Source organism: Salvelinus fontinalis, chromosome 22 (genome assembly GCF_029448725.1).
Source record: "Salvelinus fontinalis isolate EN_2023a chromosome 22, ASM2944872v1, whole genome shotgun sequence".
NCBI lineage: Eukaryota > Metazoa > Chordata > Actinopteri > Salmoniformes > Salmonidae > Salvelinus > Salvelinus fontinalis.
In genome coordinates, this window is record NC_074686.1 from 5,738,641 (window position 1) to 5,758,866 (window position 20,226).

General features: G+C 45.3%; 1 protein-coding gene across 3 annotated transcripts; it reads left to right on the forward strand.

Moving 5' to 3' along the window:
• The first annotated feature begins 3,218 nt into the window (after window positions 1–3,218).
• Window positions 3,219–19,666, forward strand: LOC129819628 (proton-coupled zinc antiporter SLC30A8-like). 3 transcript variants are annotated; one of them, XM_055876033.1, is made up of 8 exons: window positions 3,219–3,572; window positions 7,220–7,386; window positions 7,547–7,693; window positions 12,483–12,636; window positions 13,434–13,791; window positions 18,226–18,331; window positions 18,578–18,712; window positions 18,966–19,666. In XM_055876033.1, exons 1-8 carry the CDS (start codon window positions 3,499–3,501, stop codon window positions 19,109–19,111), a joined length of 1,287 nt encoding a protein of 428 aa, XP_055732008.1. In that variant the 5' UTR covers window positions 3,219–3,498; the 3' UTR covers window positions 19,112–19,666. The 3 variants fall into 3 exon arrangements, with proteins under 3 accessions (XP_055732008.1, XP_055732009.1, XP_055732010.1); XM_055876034.1 differs by lacking the exon at window positions 3,219–3,572 and adding an exon at window positions 3,618–4,199; XM_055876035.1 differs by lacking the exon at window positions 3,219–3,572 and adding an exon at window positions 4,222–5,779.
• The last annotated feature ends 560 nt before the right edge of the window (window positions 19,667–20,226 follow it).

Genomic DNA, 20,226 nt, shown 5'->3' on the forward strand with positions numbered 1-20,226 from the left:
AAATAGGAATTCGATTTTAGGAGCTATAAGAGAATTTGTCTCCTATAAACTTTACACAGTAAGTAGCCACGCCCGAGTGAGGACAGAGAGCATGTCAGCTTGACGGAACCATCCTTGTCGACCAGAGTGCATAAAAGGATCGGTAAAGAAACTAACAAGCATCCCATGTCTAAATTGGTTTGAACTCTAAATATCAACACGAGGAGGCGAGAAGCTCACCTCTCAGACAATCACTGGTACAGCTGACTAGCTGTCCTAAGTCAAATATATAGTGTGCAAAGTATATGATTACTATGAGAATAGTTTCTAAAATGTATCAACGATAAGTGTATATTTTTCTCTCTCACTTTCCCTCCATCTTGTCTTCTTTGTAGCAAGTCGCCAAATGTTGTGTCAGTCCACTAGGGACCCTTTTCCTAATGTATTAAATGTGTATGTTCATTCTGTGTATCACTTAGTTAACTAGTAAATAAAATTTAAAAAATGTGTGTAGTACTGAATCATAAGTAAGGCCGGGTTTTTTGCAGATGCAGGAGGTTACGACTGTTCAGAATGATGGTATGATAAGAGGTTATGATTAATACATTGAATGTTTTATGGATGTGATAGGTAAAGACCTTTAGAGTTTAATTTGGGAGATGGTAACTCTTTAAACAACCGCTCTCGTGGTGCCCCAAATTCCTAATGAGTTAATTGTTACATGATTAATTTAATCGGGTAACTATTAAACATAGTTAGTTGATTCGATAAATAACAGTCATCAGATTAATGAAAGTAAAGTCACGACAGATTATCAATGGAAACAGGATGCACCTGAGCTCAATTTCGAGTCTCATAGCAAAGGGTCTGAATTTTTATGTAAAGAACGTATTTCTGTGGACCCACATATCCCTGGATTTCATCACGGGTCCCCCCCGTCTGAGGGCAACACTGCCATCCTGACTGTGGTCGACCGGTTTTCAAAAGCCGCACACCTCATTCCTCTCCCCAAACTACCCTCGGCCAAGGAGACGGCACAGCTCATGGTGCAGCACGTCTTCTGGATCCATGGACTCCCGGTGGACATGGTCTCCGACAGGGGCCCTCAGTTCTCGTTCCGGTTGTGGAAGGCGTTCTGCACCCTCATTGGGTCGTCAGCCAGCCTGTCCTCTGGGTTCCACCCCCGGTTCGATGGCCAGGCGGAGCGAGCCAACCAGGACCTTGAGACTACTCTGCCCTGCCTGGTCTCCGCCAACCCCACCATCTGGAGCCAGCAGCTTGTGTGGGTGGAATACGCCCGCAACACCCTTCCCTGCTCTGCCATGGGCCTATTTCAATTTGAGTGTTCCCTGGGGTATCAGGTCCCGCTCTTCCCCGAGCAGGAAGAAGAGGTTGGCATACCTTCTGCCCAGATGTTTGACCGCCGCTGTACCTGGAGGAGAGTCCGGTCGGCCTTACTCAAGACGACCTCCAGGTATCGACAACAAGCGGATCGCCATCGGACACCGGCTCCCCGGTATTGTCTCAGGCAGAAGGTATGGCTATCCACCCGGGATCTGGCCCACCGGGGGGAATCCCGCAAACTCTCCCCCCAGTTTATTGGCCCGTTTCCTCTTTCTAAAATTATTAGCCCCTCTGCCCCTCTGTCTTCTGTTGCCCCGTACACTTCGTATACACCCCACCTTTCATGTGTCCAGAGTTACATACAAAAAAACGTTTGTTTTTTTATTTGTATTATCATTTACCAGATCTAATGTGTTATATTCTTCTACATACCTTTCACATTTACACAAACTTCAAAGTGTTTCCTTTCAAATGGTACCAAGAACACTCCTTCCGTGGACTCCAACTGCTCTAAAATGCTAGTAAAACTAAATGCATGCTCTTCAACCGATCGCTGCCTGCACCCGCCCGCCCGACTAGCATCACTACTCTGGACGGTTCTGACTTAGAATATGTGGACAACTACAAATACCAAGGTGTCTGGATAGACTGTAAACTCTCCTTCCAGACTCACATTAAGCATCTCCAATCTAGAATCGGCTTCCTATTTCGCAACAAAGCCTCCTTCACTCATGCTGCTTAACATACCCTCGTAAAACTGACTATCCTACCGATCCTTGACTTCGGCGATGTGATTTACAAAATAGCCTCCAACACTCTACTCAGCAAATTAGATGTAGTCTATCACAGTGCCATCCCTTTAGTCACCTGTATGCTCTCGTTGGCTGGCCCTCGCTTCATATTCGTCGCCAAACCACTGGCTCCAGGTCATCTATTAGTCTTTGCTAGGTAAAGCCCTGCCTCATCTCAGCTCACTGGTCACCATAGCATCCCTAAAGCCAACTCCTCCTTTGGCCGCCTTTCCTTCCAGTTCTCTGCTGCCAATGACTGGAACGAATTGCAAAAATCACAGAAGCTGGAGACTTATATCTCCCTCACTAACTTTAAGCATCAGCTGTCAGAGCAGCTTACCGATCACTGCACCTGTACATGGCTCATCTGTAAATAGCCCACCCAACTACCTCATCCCCATATTGTTATTTATTTTTGCTCATTTGCACCCCAGTATCTCTACTTGCACATCATCATCTGCACATCTATCACTCCAGTGTTAATGCTAAATTGTAATGATTTCGCCACTATGGTCTATTTATTGCCTTACCTCCCTAATCTTACTACATTTGCACAAACTGTATATAGATTTTTCTATTGTGTTATTGACTGTACGTTTGTTTATCCCATGTGTGTTGTTGTTTTTGTCACACTGCTTTGCTTTATCTTGGCCAGGTCGCAGTTGTGAACGGGAACTTGTTCTTAACTTGTTAACTTGTTCTTAACCTGTTTAAATAAAGGTGAAATAAAAAATAAATAAATAAAGAATATGTACTGTATATCCTTGCTTCAGGGCCTGAGCTACAGGCAGTTAGATTTGTGTATGTCATTTTAGGCAAAAATGTAAAAAAGGAGGCCTGATCCTTAAGAGGTTTTAATTCGACTCTGTCTGCATCTGGGTATTACCTTGAAACGTGATAGTCATTTTCAATTAAGGTATCTTTACTTTTACTCAAGTATGACAATTGAGTATTTTTTCCACCACTGCCTATTTTACTGAATCTTACCTTTTCGAAACAGAAAATATCTTATTCAAATTCCTACCCTCTCCCTGAATGAGAAACTTTTGCCTAAAGGTGTTGCTGCAAGAGGCTACATTTGCACACGATGCTTGGTCACAAGGCTTCAAATACTAACACTGCTTGCATTGTCACTCAAACAATATTTGAAGATGCATGGAACTTGTCCTCTTTTATGAGAGGAGATCTAGATGATGATAACATTAGAAATGTGCCTATTTGTTTTACATTAGTCAATTAAAAAAAAGAAAATTGCATTTTTATTATGTCTGTTTTTATTTCTCCGTCTAAATATATTGGCTGGGTGTTAATAGTTTAACAAGTTTTATATTGTTTACTGTAACCAGTTTTATATTGTTTATTGTCGTCCCTGAAGCACTCAATCATGTTCAGAAAGGATCCAGAGAAAACTCAACTAGTCACCGAGAAAGGCACCATGTATAGCATCACCATGGAAAGGTAAAGTAGCCCGTTTATTTATTGTCTGAAAGTGTCAGTCTGTTGTTTTCAATTATGTCATTTACATTTATGATATCTGAAAACAAAATGACATTGAAATATGACTGGATAAGGGCGTCTGATAAATAACCAAAATGGAAATTTAAACTGTAGCCTAAATATAATTTGATAGACATATAAGTAGGGGTTATTTAATTGAATTTGTTCCTCCATTTCCGCAGCAACAATTAGTTTATATATTTTTTCACTTGAAGCATATGCACATGATTAGGACGATATGATTATTGAATTATGCTAATGAGTGACTGGGCCTAGTTTTCACATTTCATACGCTGCAGTCACATTTATTTCACATTTATTTTAGTCTGTTTAATGTGACAGTTTGTTTTATAATGTTTTCTATACAGCAGACAGCCTTGAGATCAGCTTATTAGCCGTTCTCTGTCCTCAAGCTCAGCCTCGCCTCCTGCAAGCCTGGGTGGGTTATAGCCTACAATATTGTACACGGGTCTGGTTCTGGCTAGCTGTAGTGTTTCGCAAACTTGGAGGTTCGAGTCCGCTTGTGAAGTTGTAAAATAAACTTTGGAAGATGTCATTGGTGTACGAGGAGGGTGTTGAGCGCCCATGGTGAGTTATTTGAATTGGTATTTTCATGTGTAGAATAAAACAAACTTTTTTGAGAATCTTAGACAGCCTGATACTCCAGTCATGCGAAGAAGAAAAAAAGATTTGCGCACGGGTTCTAATTCTGGGTTTGCAATTGCCCCACAGTAAGGATGATAGGAGCTCAGCTGAGACAACTCACAAGTGTCTCACCCCACCAGTGTTCCACTATCGTGGTAATAACGTACTGTCAGTTCACCGTCCTTCTGCCTCCGATGTTAAACGTAACTTAGACCTAATTGTCATGCTAAAGTGCGCGGTATCTTTCCTTATTTCATAGCATCATCACCAAATGTGGCATTAACGCTCTCCCACAGTGTTGGCGAAGCTACTCTGAAAATATTGTTTACCAATTACTTAACACTGGCAGAAGTTAAGCTACACCAAAGCTACTCTTAAGAAAATATAGTTTACTTAAAGGGGCAATCGGCAGTTGTTACATCCATTTTTGGACTTATAAATGAATGATATATTGATTCTTGAAAAATATAACTTATAAATGCCTAATGAGCTCAGTTTAACTGTCATACCCCATCAGAACCCAAAATATAAGCTTGTTTTACTCCAATTTTAGTAAACAAAGTAAATGTAAACAAACACTATATAGCCTCAAAACATAGTTAAAACTATAATTTTGATATCATTGATGGTCATCCATAGCTCAGCTTTTTACTGAAACAGAATGCTTTGTTATTGTGTCTACTGCTGATTGCCACTTTAACTAACATTACTTTGAAAAGCGAGTTCACTACATCCAAACTACTTTATGATAAATTATCATATCAAATCTGAAATGTCATAGACCACAAATTGCAAGAACCGATTTCTCTGGAGTCAGATGTTAACAGAATTGTGTAAATTGTCCTATTAAACACACAAACTATGTTTCACGTGAGAATTAGGAAAGAAAGGAAATGTCCTACTTCAACCATATTCTAGTGTGTAGTTCCAGTAGTTAGCTACACCACTACATGGCAAAAAAAAGTCATTAACTACCACCAAGCTACAAAATGTATTTAAATGACTAATTGAACTACTCACTACTCCCCAACACTGCTCTCTCATCACATCTATTATCTGATCCCTAGTTGGGGATTTAAAGGAGGAATAGCTCTGGAGCTACAAGGTTAAACAAACAGAGACTCGTCAGTTAGTCAGTTAGCCTAACAGATGAAACTGGTTCAGTGTTCAAGGCATGGCCCCAGTGTACCAACATATGACTCTCATGAGGCCCCTAGCTATGGATATAACCAAAATAATGTACATTGTCAACATTGGAGCTAATAAGGCCACCTACCAACCTGTTTTTCCTGATAGGTTTCCTTTCATGTACCAAACAGGCTCTGAAATGGACGTGCTCTGTATATGCTGGTGACTGTATTTGGTAGAGCAGTATTCTCCCTGGGGTGTTGGAAATAACACGCGGTTGACAAGACACAGTAAAAACACTTGCGGCACTGGGCATACTACAACTTGTAACGGTCGTCGAAGTCGTTCTCCTCCTCAGACGAGGAGGAGCATGGATCGGACCAACACGCAGCGAGGTATGATGACATACTGAATTTATTTAACAAGACGAAACACTATGAACACTTGAACAAACTACAAAACAATAAACGAAGTAGACAGACCTGAACTTACGAACTTACAATAATAACACGAAGAACGCACGAACAGGAACAGACTACAAACACGAACGAAAACGAAACAGTTCCGTGTGGTGCGACATACACAGACACGGAAGACAATCACCCACAAACAAACAGTGAGAACAGCCTACCTTAATATGGTTCTCAATCAGAGGAAACGTCAAACACCTGCCTCTAATTGAGAACCATATCAGGCAACACATAAACCCAACATAGAAACACAACACATAGAATGCCCACCCCAACTCACGCCCTGACCAACTAAACACATACAAAAACAACAGAAAACAGGTCAGGAACGTGACACAACTTGTAGTCACAACACACAACATCGTTACAGTTTTCATGACCGTCACTCACTTAAATGCGACAGACAAAAACATATTACTAAAAAAGATGTATGTCATGCTGTAATACATACAATGTAATTAACATCCCAGACAATGTAATTAACATCACAGACAATGGAATTAACATCACAGACAATGGAATTAACATCACAGACAATGAAATTAACATCACAGACAATATAATTAACATCACATACAATGGAATTAACATCACAGCCAATGGAATTAACATCACAGACAATGAAATTAACATCACAGACAATGGAATTAACATCACAGACAATGAAATTAACATCACAGACAATGTAATTAACATCACAGACAATGGAATTAACATCACATACAATGGAATTAATATCACATACAATGGAATTAACATCACATACAATGGAATTAACATCACCGACAATGGAATTAACATCACAGACAATGGAATTAACATCACAGACAATGGAATTAACATCACAGACAATGCAATTAACATCACAGATGTAGAATTTACATTTAGAGAAAAAAACACCTGCACTGGCATTTTCTCTCTCTCTGCCTCATGGCAACATGTGTAGAATTGCATGAAATTAGCTTTAAAACAGCAACATTTTCTCTTAGCCACATGCACACCTGGACACAACTTGAGAAGGCCATCCTTTCTTACAAACTCTGCTCAGCCTCAGTCTTTCTCTCTTCTTTCCATTCCTCCTCCTCCCCCTCCTCCTAATTCTTGAATGATTTTCATGACATCCATCTCGCTTGTCTGGTCTTTCTGGGCACAACTTGAGAGGGACAGCCATTCTTACAGGCTCTGCCTCAGTCTTTTCTCTGCCTACTGTCCCCCCTCCTCCTCCTCCTTCTTGGACGAAGTTCATCATGTCCATCTATCTTGTCTTCCCTCTCAGTCTCCTTTTCACTCCCCTCTTCTCCTCCTTTTTGGATAATCCATATGTCTGTTGTCTTCCCTCCCTGCCCCCCCCCCCCCTCCCTACAGTGTGTCCACAGATGAGATAATGCAGATGGAGAAGGACAGCAACATCAATCATTGCCATGACAACAGCCAGGCTACGGAGGACAGGGAGCGGGAGAAGCAGTTGGCCAGGAAGAGGCTCTACGTGGTCTCAGCTGTTTGCTTGGTCTTCATGATCGGAGAGATCCTGGGTGAGGGGTAAAGTGACACATGACTATTGATTAGCCTGTCGATTAGTTAGTCAGGGACTCAGTTAGTTAGTTAGTTAGTTAGTTAGTTGTTAGTCAGTCAGTCAGTCAGTCACTCACTCCTCTCTCTCTCTCTCTCTCCCACTCCTCTATCTGTCTGTAGGTGGTTACTTTGCGGGGAGTCTGGCGGTAATGACAGACGCCGCCCACCTGCTGGTAGACTTCGCCAGCTTCATCATCAGCCTGGTGTCTCTGTGGCTCTCGTCCAGACCCGCCACACGCACACTCAGCTACGGCTGGCATCGTGCAGGTGAGATCATCATCCTCGTCATCATTGTTGTCATCATTGTCATATTTTGTCTTTATCGTAATCATTGTCATCATTATTGTCATTATTCATCAACATCATCATCACCTTCATCTTCATCATGATCATCGTTATCATCATAATATGCTCATCCTCATCATCACTACCATCTTCATCAATAATCAATACTTGATGTATCCCAATATCATGAGCCAGCGAATGTTGAAAGCTACTATAAGCCGTTGATAGTATACTCAATGCGTGTGCTTTCTACTCTCACATGCTTTCTGGAACAAGTAGAAGTAGAAGTGGATAAATAAGTAGAAGTGGAGTGATTTAATATGTCTATAGATGTCACGTAGCTAGGAGTGGTGGGTGCGGAGTCAGGCGCAGAGAGCAGAGGGTTCTTCGGGTTTGCCGTATTTATTCCGGTAAGAATAAGGTCACGTCAACAACAGGCGAAAATAATGACCTCCCCAAAACAGGACACCAAACAGTCCAAAAACATAACCAAACACAACCATCCACACAGAACAGAAAACAAGCCCGCACAAAAGCAGGGAGGCTTAGAAGGCTTAAATAGCCCTGAACAAAACCCCAAATGAGAAACAGGTGAAACCAATACAGACATAACCAACAGAAAAGGAAAAGGGAATCGGTGGCAGCTAGTAGACCGGTGACGATGACCGTCGAGCGCCGCCCGAACAGGAAGAGGAGCCATCTTCGGTGGAAGTCGTGACAGTACCCCCCCCCTGACGCGCGCCGACACCGGCCTCGAGGTTGACCCGTAGGGCAAGGCGCAGGGCGATCCGGATGGAGGCGATGGAAATCACTCAGCAGTGATGGATCCAAGATGTCCTCCACCGGTGCCCAGCACCTCTCCTCCGGACTGTACCCCTCCCAGTCCACAAGGTACTGTAGGCCCCTCACCCGGCATCTAGAGTCCAGAATGGAACGTACTGTGTGCGCCGGGGACCCCTCGATGTCCAGAGGAGGCGGAGGGACCTCCGGCACCTCACTTTCCTGCAGGGGACCAGCTACCACCGGCCTGAGGAGAGACACATGAAACGAGGGGTTAATACGATAATAGGAAGGGAGTTGTAATCGATAACACACCTCGTTTATTCTCCTCAGGACTTTGAAGGGCCCTACACACTGCGGCCCCAGCTTCCGGCAGGCAGGCGGAGGGGCAGGTTTCGAGTCGAGAGCCAGACCCGATCCCCCGGTGCGAACACGGGGGCCTCACTGCGGTGGCGGTCAGCGCTCCTCTTCTACCGCCCACCAGCTTGTTTGAGTGATTCCTGGACGACTCTCCAGGTCTCCTTTGAGCGCTGCACCCACACCTCTACCGCAGGAGCTTCGGTCTGCCTCTGATGCCACGGTGCCAGGACCGGCAGGTAGCCCAACACGCACTGGAAAGGTGACATGTTCGTGGAGGAGTGGCGGAGTGAGTTCTGAGCCAACTCTGCCCATGGGACGTACCTCTCCCATTCTCCTGGCCGGTCCTGGCAATACAACCGCAGAAACCTACCCACATCCTGGTTCACTCTCTCCACCTGCCCATTATTCTCGGGGTGAAAACCCGAGGTCAGGCTGACCGAGACCCCCAGACGCTCCATAAACGCCCTCCACACTCGGACCCCGATCAGAAACGATGTCCTCAGGCACCCCGTAGTGCCCGGAAGACGTGGGTAAACAGGGCCTCCGCAGTCTGTAGGGCTGTAGGGAGACCGGGCAACGGGAGGAGACGGCAGGACTTAGAAAACCGATCCACAACGACCAGGATCGTAGTGTTCCCCTGAGACCGGGGAAGATTGGTGAGAAAATCCACCAACAGATGAGACCACAGCCGTTGTGGAACGGGGAGGGGCTGTAACTTCCCTCTAGGCAGGTGTCTAGGAGCCTTACTCTGAGCGCACACCGAACAGGAGGAAACATAAACCCTCACGTCTTTAGCTATGGTGGGCCACCAGTATCCCCCTAAGACCCCGCACTGTCCTCTTAATACCCGGATGACCCGAAGAGGGTAGCGTATGGGCCCACAGAATCAATTGGTCACAAACACCAAGCGGCACGTACTGAAGACCCACTAGACACTGTGGGGGCGCAGGTTCCAACCGTTCGATGTCCGTGTCCACCTCCCATAGCACCGGTGCCACTAGACACGAAGCTGGAAGGATGGGAGTAGGGTCAATGGACCGCTCCTCGGTGTCATAGAGACGGGACAGCACGTCGGCCTTAGTGTTAAGGGAACCTGGTCTATAGGAGATGGTGAACCTAAATCTGGTGAAAAACATGGCCCACCTTGCCTGACGAGGATTCAGTCTCCTCACTGCCCGGATATACTCCAGATTACGGTAGTCAGTCCAGATGAAGAAAGGGTGCTTGGCTCCCTCTAGCCAGTGTCTCCACACCTTCAGAGCCTTTACCACAGCTAACAACTCCCAGTCCCCCACGTCATAGTTTCGCTCCGCCGGACTGAGCATCTTCGAAAAGAAAGCGCAGTGGCGGAGCTTCGGTGGCGTGCCCGAGCGCTGTGATAGCACGGCTCCAACCCCAGCCTCGGACGCGTCCACCTCCACTATGAACGCCAAAGAGGGGTCCAGATGAGCCAACACGGGAGCGTCGGTAAACAGCGCCTTCAGGTGACAAAAAGCTCTGTTCGCCTCCACGGACCACCGTAAACGCACCGGCCCCCCCTTCAGCAGTGAGGTAATGGGAGCCGCCACCCAGCCAAAACCCCGGATAAAACTCCGGTAGTAATTGGCAAACCCTAAAAACCGCTGCACCTCCTTTACCGTGGTCGGAGTCGGCCAATTACACACGGCTGTAACGCGGTCACACTCCATCACCACCCCAGAGGTGGAAATGCGATAACCCAGGAAGGAAACGGCTTGTTTGGAGAACACACATTTCTCAGCCTTGACGTACAGGTCATGCTCCAGCAGTCGCCCAAGTACCTTGCGCACCAGAGACACATGCGCGGCGCATGTGGCGGAATAGATCAGGATATCATCGATATACACCACCACACCCTGCAGGTCCCTGAGAATCTCGTCTACGAAGGATTGAAAGACGGCTGGAGCATTCTTCAACCCATACGGCATGACGTGGTACTCATAATGGCCAGATGTGGTACTAAACGCGGTCTTCCACTCATCTCCCTCCCGGATACGCACCAAATTATACCTCCTGAGGTCCAGTTTTGTGAAAAAGCGCGCTCCGTGAAATTATTCTACCGCCGTAGCGATGAGAGGTAGCGGGTAACTAAACCCCACTGTGATGGAATTTAGACCTGCACGGACGCAAACCTCCCTCCTTCTTTTTCACAAACAAGAAACTCGAGGAGACGGGTGACGTGGAGGGCCGAATGTACCCCTGTCCCAGAGATTCAGTGACATATGTCTCCATAGCCACTGTCTCCTCCTGTGACAGCGGGTACACGTGACTCCTGGGAAGTGCTGCGTTTACCTGGAGGTTTATCGCGCAATCCCCTCGTCGATGAGCTGGTAATTGGGTCGCCCTCTTCTTACAGAAGGCGATAGCCAAATCGACATATTCAGAGGGAATGAGCACAGTGGAAACCTGGTCTGGACTCTCCACCGTCGTGGCACCGATGAAAACCCCTCTACACCTACCTGAACACTCCTCTGACCACTCCTGGGTAACCCCCTATTTCCACGAAATCCTAGGATTGTGACTAACCAGCCAGGGAATCCCCAGCACCACTGGAAACGAAGGTGAATCAATAAGGAACAGACTAATCCGCTCCCTATGAGCCCCCTGCGTTACCATGTCCAGTGGAACCGTGGCCTCCCTGACCAGCCCTGACCCTAACGGTCGGCTATCTAGGGAGTGCACGGGGAAGGGTTGATCTATCGGCACCAGCCGAATCCCTAACCTACGAGCGAGTCCACGATCCATAAAGTTCCCAGCTCCGCCTGAATCGACTAGCGCCTTATGCTGGAGAGAGGGAGAAAACTCAGGGAAAGAGATTAGTAAAAACATGTGACCAACAGGGAGCTCTGGGTGAGTCTGGTGCTGACTCACCTGGGGTGACCAAGAAGTGCTCTGCCTGCCCTCTCGACTCCCAGACGAGCTCCTCCAGCACCGATCGGCAGTGTGTCCTCTCCGACCACAGCTGGTGCAGGAGGAGCCTCCTCCTTAGATGGAAGGGGGGGTGCAGCTGTTCCTGCTGACTCCATGCTCTGGTGCGGGCTTCTGTCACGTAGCTAGGAGTGGTGGGCGCGGAGTCAGGCGCAGAGAGCAGAGGGTTCTTTGGGTTTGCCGTATTTATTCCGGTAAGAATAAGGTCACGCCAACAACAATAGTCAAAAATAATGACCTCCCCAAAACAGGACACCAAACAGTCCAAAAACATAACCGAACACAACCATCCACATACAGAACAGAAAACATTCCCGCACAAAAAGAGGAGCCACCTTCGGTGGAAGTCATGACAATAGAAGAGCATACCTAATGGTTGTTTTAGCGTTGTGATTGTGTATCATGGTCTTTACAATAGGAACCTGACAAGTCATACTTAAAAAAATCACATGCATCAATTCTGTCTTCCTGTGTCTCTTACTGGAGACCTTTCCTCTTGGCTCTCACTATGTGGTACGTCTGGTACTGCTGGCAATATCAAATGGGTTTTCCTGCAGCTCTTTACTGTAATATATCTGTCCATGACATTTCTATAATTTCTATCCCTGCCTTTCCCTTGATTTAAACATGATGTGTTCTCTTTTTCTCCTCTCCTGTGTGTGTGTCCTCTCCCTCTATCCTCTAGAGATCCTAGGCGCTCTCCTCTCGGTGGTGACCATCTGGCTTGTGACAGGTGTGTTGGTCTACCTGGCCGTGCAGCGGCTCATCAGAGATAATTACGAGATCGAGGGGACCATCATGCTCATTACCTCAGGCTGCGCTGTGCTTGCAAACATCATGTGAGTCCACTGACCCGAAACGCGGCCCATTTTTTCACCATTCATGAACTGAAATGTTCGTAGAGAAATTCAATTCCATTCATTCAATTCTAATTCATCTTCGGGAATTGATGTGGTCTGCTGTTACCATGACTAATGTAGTATTTACAATTGACGACTACTGATGACAGACAAGCTAAGAAACTGACGTGGATTGCCGTGGGTTTTATTCCCTGTAAGTAGTATTTTCGGGTTGTTAACGGTTCCCGCTTAGGACTAGATATTAGTGACTCACAAGTGAAAATCAAACCACAGTATGTCACACTTTATTTGGATAGTCCGTATTTTCATACTATCAACAAACTATCTGTTAATAAGCAACTGCTTGCTAAGGTTACTATTAGGGTTAGGGTTAGGTTTAGAATAATGGTTAGGGTAAGGGTTAATGTTTGGGAAAGTGTTAGGATAAGTGTTAAGGTTAGTGTTAAGGTTAGGGTTAGAGCTACGTTTAGGGTTAGTAGATACAGTAATTAGTTGAAATATTACTGATAGTCTAGATAGTCCATCTATAGATGCTCTACAGACTATCCAAATAAAGTGTTACTCAACAGTAGCAAGTAGATGTGACAGTAACAAGGATATACAAGTATTGTCATGTAAACAGCCTACAGATATCTTCCACAGCATGAAGATTCAATGTTGCAGTAATGCATCCAGGTATAATGCTTTATAACTTGTTGTAAGCATATATGAACATTTATAATGCCTAATAACAAGGCTTTTAATATGTTATGCCTTTCTGAATGTCCCGTGGGCAGTATGGCTTTCACCTTGCACCAGTCCGGGCATGGGCACAGCCATGGGGGCCTCAGTAGCGGGCACAGCCACAGCCACGGAAACAAGGACAAGGGCAACCATGGTCACAGCCACGCGGTGGGCGATAGGCACGGGCACAGCAACAAAAGTAACCACTCACACGGTAACGGTAACCAGGAAAACCATTCCCATGGAAACGGCGATGTGGAGCAGCACGGTGGGGTGGACGTTCAGCGGTATGAGTTGTCGGAGTCGCAACCTCAGGCCAACGCCAGCGTGCGTGCCGCCTTCGTGCACGTGGTGGGAGACCTGCTCCAGAGCATCAGCGTGCTGGTCAGCGCCATCATCATCTTCTTCAAGGTCAGTGGTCAGAGAACAACTGGGGTGATATGGGAGGTAGTGGTCAACTGGGGTGATGGTGGAGATAGTGGTCAACTGGGGTGATGTGGGAGATAGTAGTCAACTGGGGTGATGTGAGGGGTAGTGGTCAACTGGGGTGATGTGGGAGATAGTGGTCAACGTTGGGGATGGGAGGGGTAGTGGTCAACTGGGGTGATGGGAGGGGTAGTGGTCAGCTGGGGTGATGTGGGAGATAGTGGTCAACGGAGGTGATGGGGGAGATAGTGGTCAACTGGGGTGATGTGGGAGATAGTGGTCAACTGGGGTGATGGTGGGGTAGTGGTCAACTGGGGTAATGGTGGAGATAGTGGTCAACTGGGGTAATGGTGGGGTAGTGGTCAACTGGGGTGATGGTGGGGTAGTGGTCAACTGGGGTGATGGGAGGGGTAGTGGTCAGCTGGGGTGATGTGGGAGATAGTGGTCAACGTTGGTGATGGGAGGGGTAGTGGTCAACTGGGGTGATGTGGGAGATAGTGGTCAAGGTTGGTGATGGGAGGGGTAGTGGTCAGCTGGGGTGATGTGGGAGATAGTGGTCAACATTGGTGATGGGAGGGGTAGTGATCAACTGGGGTGATGTGGGAGGTAGGGGTCAATGGAGGTGATGGGGGAGATAGTGGTCAACTGGGGTGATGTGGGAGGTAGGGGTCAATGGAGGTGATGTGGGAGGTAGTGGTCAATGGAGGTGATGTGGGAGGTAGTGGTCAACTGGGGTCATGTGGTAGGCAGTGGTCAACTGGGGTTATGTGGTAGGCAGTGGTCAACTGGGGTGATGTGGGAGGTAGTGGTCAACTGGGGTTATGTGGTAGGCAGTGGTCAACTGGGGTGATGGGGGAGATAGTGGTCAACTGGGATGATGTGGGAGGTAGTGGTCAACTGGGGTCATGTGAGAGGTAGTGTTTATCTGGGGTGATGGGGGAGAACGTGGTTAACTGGGGTCATGTGGTAGGCAGTGGTCAACTGGGGTGATGGGGGAGAAAGTGGTTAACTGGGGTCATGTGGTAGGGGGTGGTCAACTGGGGTCATGTGAGAGGTAGTGTTTATCTGGGGTGATGGGGGAGAACGTGGTTAACTGGGGTCATGTGGTAGGCAGTGGTCAACTGGGGTGATGGGGGAGAAAGTGGTTAACTGGGGTCATGTAGTAGGGGGTGGTCAACTGGGGTGATGGTGGAGATAGTGGTCAACAGGGGTTATGTGGGAGGTAGTGGTCAACTGGGGTGATGGGGGAGATAGTGGTCAACTGGGGTGATGTGGGAGGTAGTGGTCAACTGGGGTCATGTGAGAGGTAGTGTTTATCTGGGGTGATGGGGGAGAACGTGGTTAACTGGGGCCATGTGGTAGGCAGTGGTCAACTGGGGTGATGGGGGAGAAAGTGGTTAACTGGGGTCATGTGGTAGGGGGTGGTCAACTGGGGGGATGGTGGAGATAGTGGTCAACAGGGGTTATGTGGGAGGTAGTGGTCAACTGGGGTCATGTGAGAGGTAGTGGTCAACTGGGGTCATGTGAGAGGTAGTGGTCAACTGGGGTCATGTGAGAGGTAGTGGTCAACTGGGGTGATGGTGCAGAAAGTGGTTAACTGGGGTCATATGGGAGCAGGGGCGTTCGGTGACATTTAAGATGAGGGAGGATGATAATTTTTTTATGAGCATGGCCTTATTTCTATTAAAGCATATTGGATGACTGTCATTTATATTCCATTCACCCAGTTCAATGTAACATTGCTAGGTTTAGGCTACTACATGATACTCACATTTTACCTATACCCATCATAAGGTTGCTACAACCTAGCTTATGAATAAACATTTACAACTTAGGTTCACAGGTCAAGAGACAAATTTGTGTAATCAAGGTGACATACATTCAGTACCGTCTTGCACACTCTTGCCTGCATCTAGCTGATCTAGGGTGTTATCATTAGTCCAACAGTTGCAAACGAGAGTTTCTATTGGACAAATTCAGATATGTTTTATCCCCGTTTTCTTCCGTTTTCTTCCATTTAAGAAACGTTTTTCAACAGAATCGGAAGAATAAATATACCTCTGATCACACGCAAACACAGTTCACTTTCAAAGCAGCCACATGCAAACAGCATGATCATTTTGCTCATTGTATAATTCCTTCTCGCATCTACGCACTCTCCTCCTTTCACCTTTTCTCTTGGCTTGTGGACAGCACATCAGCTGTCTGTGACAAGGCGAAAAAACCTTTCCATGCCAAACCTTCATATCATAACCGTTAACCGCTACCCACAGCTTACATCGTTGTCACCATATTAGCTAACGTCATAGTCAACATAGCTACTAGAACTAACGCGTTAGTAAACCTGCTACAATCATGCTAGCTAGTACAGTCAGCAAGCAATTTAGCAGTTACTCCAGTGGCCACTGTGGCAATAAATGAATAAAAGCAACAACAAAAAATAACACGAAATCTCTCTCTCTCTTACAAATAAATACATTTGTTCAAAACTGTTGCTCAAAATATGTTATGTAGTGCTAACTTGCTGTAACTTATGTTTTCAGTACAAAATTAATTTATCTGATCCTTTGATTGGGTGGACAACATGTCAGTTCAGGTTGCAAGAGCTCTGATAGGTTGGAGTGTCACGATCGTCATAAGGAGTGGACCAAAATGCAGCGTGGTATGTTTCCATCCTTTTTATTAGGAAGAGAAAACTCAAATAACAAAAACAATAAAGCGAACAAACGAAACGTGACGCTCAGAGTAGTGCACACAGGCAACTATACCTAGACAAGATCCCACAAAGCACAATGGGGAAATGGCTACCCAAATATGATCCCCAATCAGAGACAACGATAACCAGCTGCCTCTGATTGGAAACCATACCAGGCCAACATAGACATATAATTCCCCTAGATAACCCACCCTTAATCACACCCCAACCTAACCAACATAGAGAATAAACAGCTCTCAATGGTCAGGGCGTGACATGGAGGATGTCTTCTGGAAGTTGTCAGAATGACTGTGTAAGTCTATGGTAGGCGGTGAGAACCATGAGCATTCTAGGTTTTGTATTGGAGTCAGTGTACCCAGAGGAGGACGGAAACTAGATGTCCTCCGGCTACAACATGGTGCTACCCTACAGAGTGCTGTTGAGGCTACCATAGTCCTTCATTGCAAAGCAGTGTGTTTTAATCAATTATTTGGTAACGTGAATATATTTAGTATAGTTTTGTCAATTTAAAAAATAAAAATGTAAAAAGAAAAAAAAAATCACTGAGGAGAATGGTTCTACCCTTCTTCCTCTGAGGAGCCTTCACTTTTATGGGAGGTAGTGGTCAACTGAGGTGGAGAGGGCGATGGGGTGAGGAGATTAGGACCGAGGGAAAATGGGCAGGTTAGATGAGGATGAGGCGGATGTTAGTGTTGACTCACTCTCCCTGGCTTTCGTAAGATGTCATTTTGATCTGATCATTTAGATAGCTGAATACTTCTTGCATTAGAATGAAACACAGTAGTGTCCCAAATAGTGCCCTGACAATATTAGGTAATTAGTCTAATTTCATAGATTAAGTTAAAAGTCCTTTTGAATTTGCATACATTTAGCATAAATACTATTGAAAACTCTCAGCAAAACACAATGAATCAAGCGGTAATTGATGGAAGATCCATATACTGTAACTACTATTTCTAGTTAGCTACGATTTATTATAAATTGTTGACTATCCACTTCGCAATTTATTAGCTTGCGCAAACAAATTAAGTATCACTGCAGTACATAATGTACCGCTCGGTTACAGAAGTTGACAGGTTCATTTCACAGTAAACCCAGTGTGACTTTTAGACTCTTCCCCCTCTTCTTACCTGTGTGTGATAATCTCTCACTATCTTCATGTGCTGAGCATGCACCCCCGTAGGCATTGAAATCTACCGCGTCATGTTCTCAAATGGAACTTTTGAGCATGGTGTATTTCTTTGACTGATATTGCGGCAATTCTCAATAGAATTATCCCTTTTATGACGCTGTACGAGCACAAACTTTACGTGTTTCAATGTGCGATAGAGACGTCACAGATTTCCTCAAATATGTCTTGACTAAAGTAAAATATATTGGGGGGAAAAGATGTAAAGATAATGTAAGATAATGCTCCCGAGTGGCGCAGCGGTCTAAGGCACTGCATCTCAGCGCTAGAGGTGTCACTACAGACACCCTGATTCAAATCCAAGCTGTATCACAAACGGCTGGGATTGGGAGTCCCATAGGGCAGCGCACAATTGGCCCAGCGTCGTCCGGGTTTGGCGCTTGTAGACCGTCATTGTAAATAAGAATTTGTTCTTAACTGACTTGCCTAGTGAGATAAAGGTAAAAAAAAAATATATAATATTAAACTATGTCATGATTATGGTCCTTAATCACTCTTTCTCTGATTCCCACAGCCCGAGTATAAGATAGCTGACCCTATCTGTACGTTCCTGTTTTCTATATTTGTCCTGGGAACCACCATCACCATTCTGAGAGACATCCTGATAGTCCTCATGGAAGGTAAAACACAGGATTCCCTCCAACATCCCTGGTTCGGGATTATATTAAAGTGGCCATCTTACTATAGACTAGGAATGACTTATATTGACGACAGCCACGAGGATATGTTTTTGTGCAAGAGTTGATGATTGTAACATGTCTAAAAGGGACCTAAGTTGCCAAACTTTTGTGCCCAGTCCCTCCTCTGTGTGTGTGTGTGTGTGTAATGAAATCCTTATCTTTCCCTCCCTCTCTATCTCTTCCCAGGCACCCCAGCTGGAGTGAAGCACGGTGAGGTGAGGGACCGGCTGTTGGCAGTGAAGGGGGTGAAGTCTGTCCATAGCCTCCATATCTGGGCCCTGACTATGAACCAGACGGTGCTGTCAGCACACGTGGCTATAGGTGAATGTAGCTGGACCAGGGTGTCAGTAATCTACTGTTATGTTACATCTCTCATATATAATGATGATGATGATGGCTTTATTGTATCCATTACCATTTATATTTTTTTGTCATATATCAGAGTATGACACTTTCTGTGGAAATACCACTGCTGTTTCCACTATCTATGACTTGACTTGATCAGACCATAGTGACTTGCAGAATTGTGATTTGGTCAGTGTCATCATACTTGCATTTCCCTTTCCCTCCACAGATGACTTAGTGGATTCCCAGCCAGTTCTAAGGGAGATGACCCAAACTTGCTTCTCCAACTACAACTTCCATTCAGTCACCATACAGCTGGAACAACAGTCCGACCAGAAGCCTGGGTGTAGCCTGTGTGACGACCCCAAAATATAGACGTCTGTTTAAGTCCATGGGAGAGGCCAGGAGCCCAGAGGAATAAGCTACCAAACCAGGATTTAGTTGTAACCTGGACAGGCTTTTGGCCAGTGCTTGACTTGGCCAGGAACATACTGGAACTGAGTTATAGCACCTCACATATTCTACTGCTTGAGTTCCTGCACCTCTTAGAGAATATTGGCTTAAAATATTCAGTGGTGTAAAGTACTTAAGTGAAAATATTTTTTAAGTACTACCTAAGTTGTTTTTTTGGGTTATCTGTACTTTACTTTACTATTTATATTTTTGACAACTTTAACTTTTACTACACTACATTCCTAAAGAAAAGAATGTACTTCTTACGCCTTACATTTTCCCTGACACCCAAAAGTACTCGTTACATTTTGAATGCTTAGCAGGAAAGCACAATTGTCTAATTCATGCACTTATTGAGAGAACATCCCTGGTCATCCCTACTGCCTCTCATCTGGCAGACTCACTAAACACAAATGCTTCGTTTGTAACATATTTCTGAGTGTTGAACTGTGACCCTGGCAATCCGTAAATAAAAAAAACAAGAAAATCGTATTGTCTAGTTTGCTTAAAATAATAAATTTTAAACGATTTTTGCTTTTACTTTTGATACTTAAGTATATTTAAAACCAAATACTTTTAGACTTTTACTCAAGTAGTATTTTACTGGGTGACTTTTACTTTTACTTGAGTCATTTTCTTTTGAGGTATCTTTACTTTTACTCAAGTATGAAAATTGGGTACTTTTTCCACCACTGAAAATATTGTGGAGTTCCTGCACCTTAATATAAACAGCACCCAAAATAGAATACAACTTTATTGTCCATGTGTTACAGCAAAAGACGTGCAGTGCAACCCCCCTGGATGAGTACCGGCACCTATTTCAGCCCACTTCAAGCACTGCTTTTGGCTGATCTATCATGGATATTGGACCCGAGGGGTATACTACAAAGCAGGATCAATGAGTTAGCCAGCTAATTTTTTAAATGTATTTATTTCACCTTTATTTAACCAGGTAGGCCAGTTGAGAACAAGTTCTCATTCACAACTGCGACCTGGCCAAGATAAAGCAAAGCAGTTCGACATAAAGAGAGTTACAC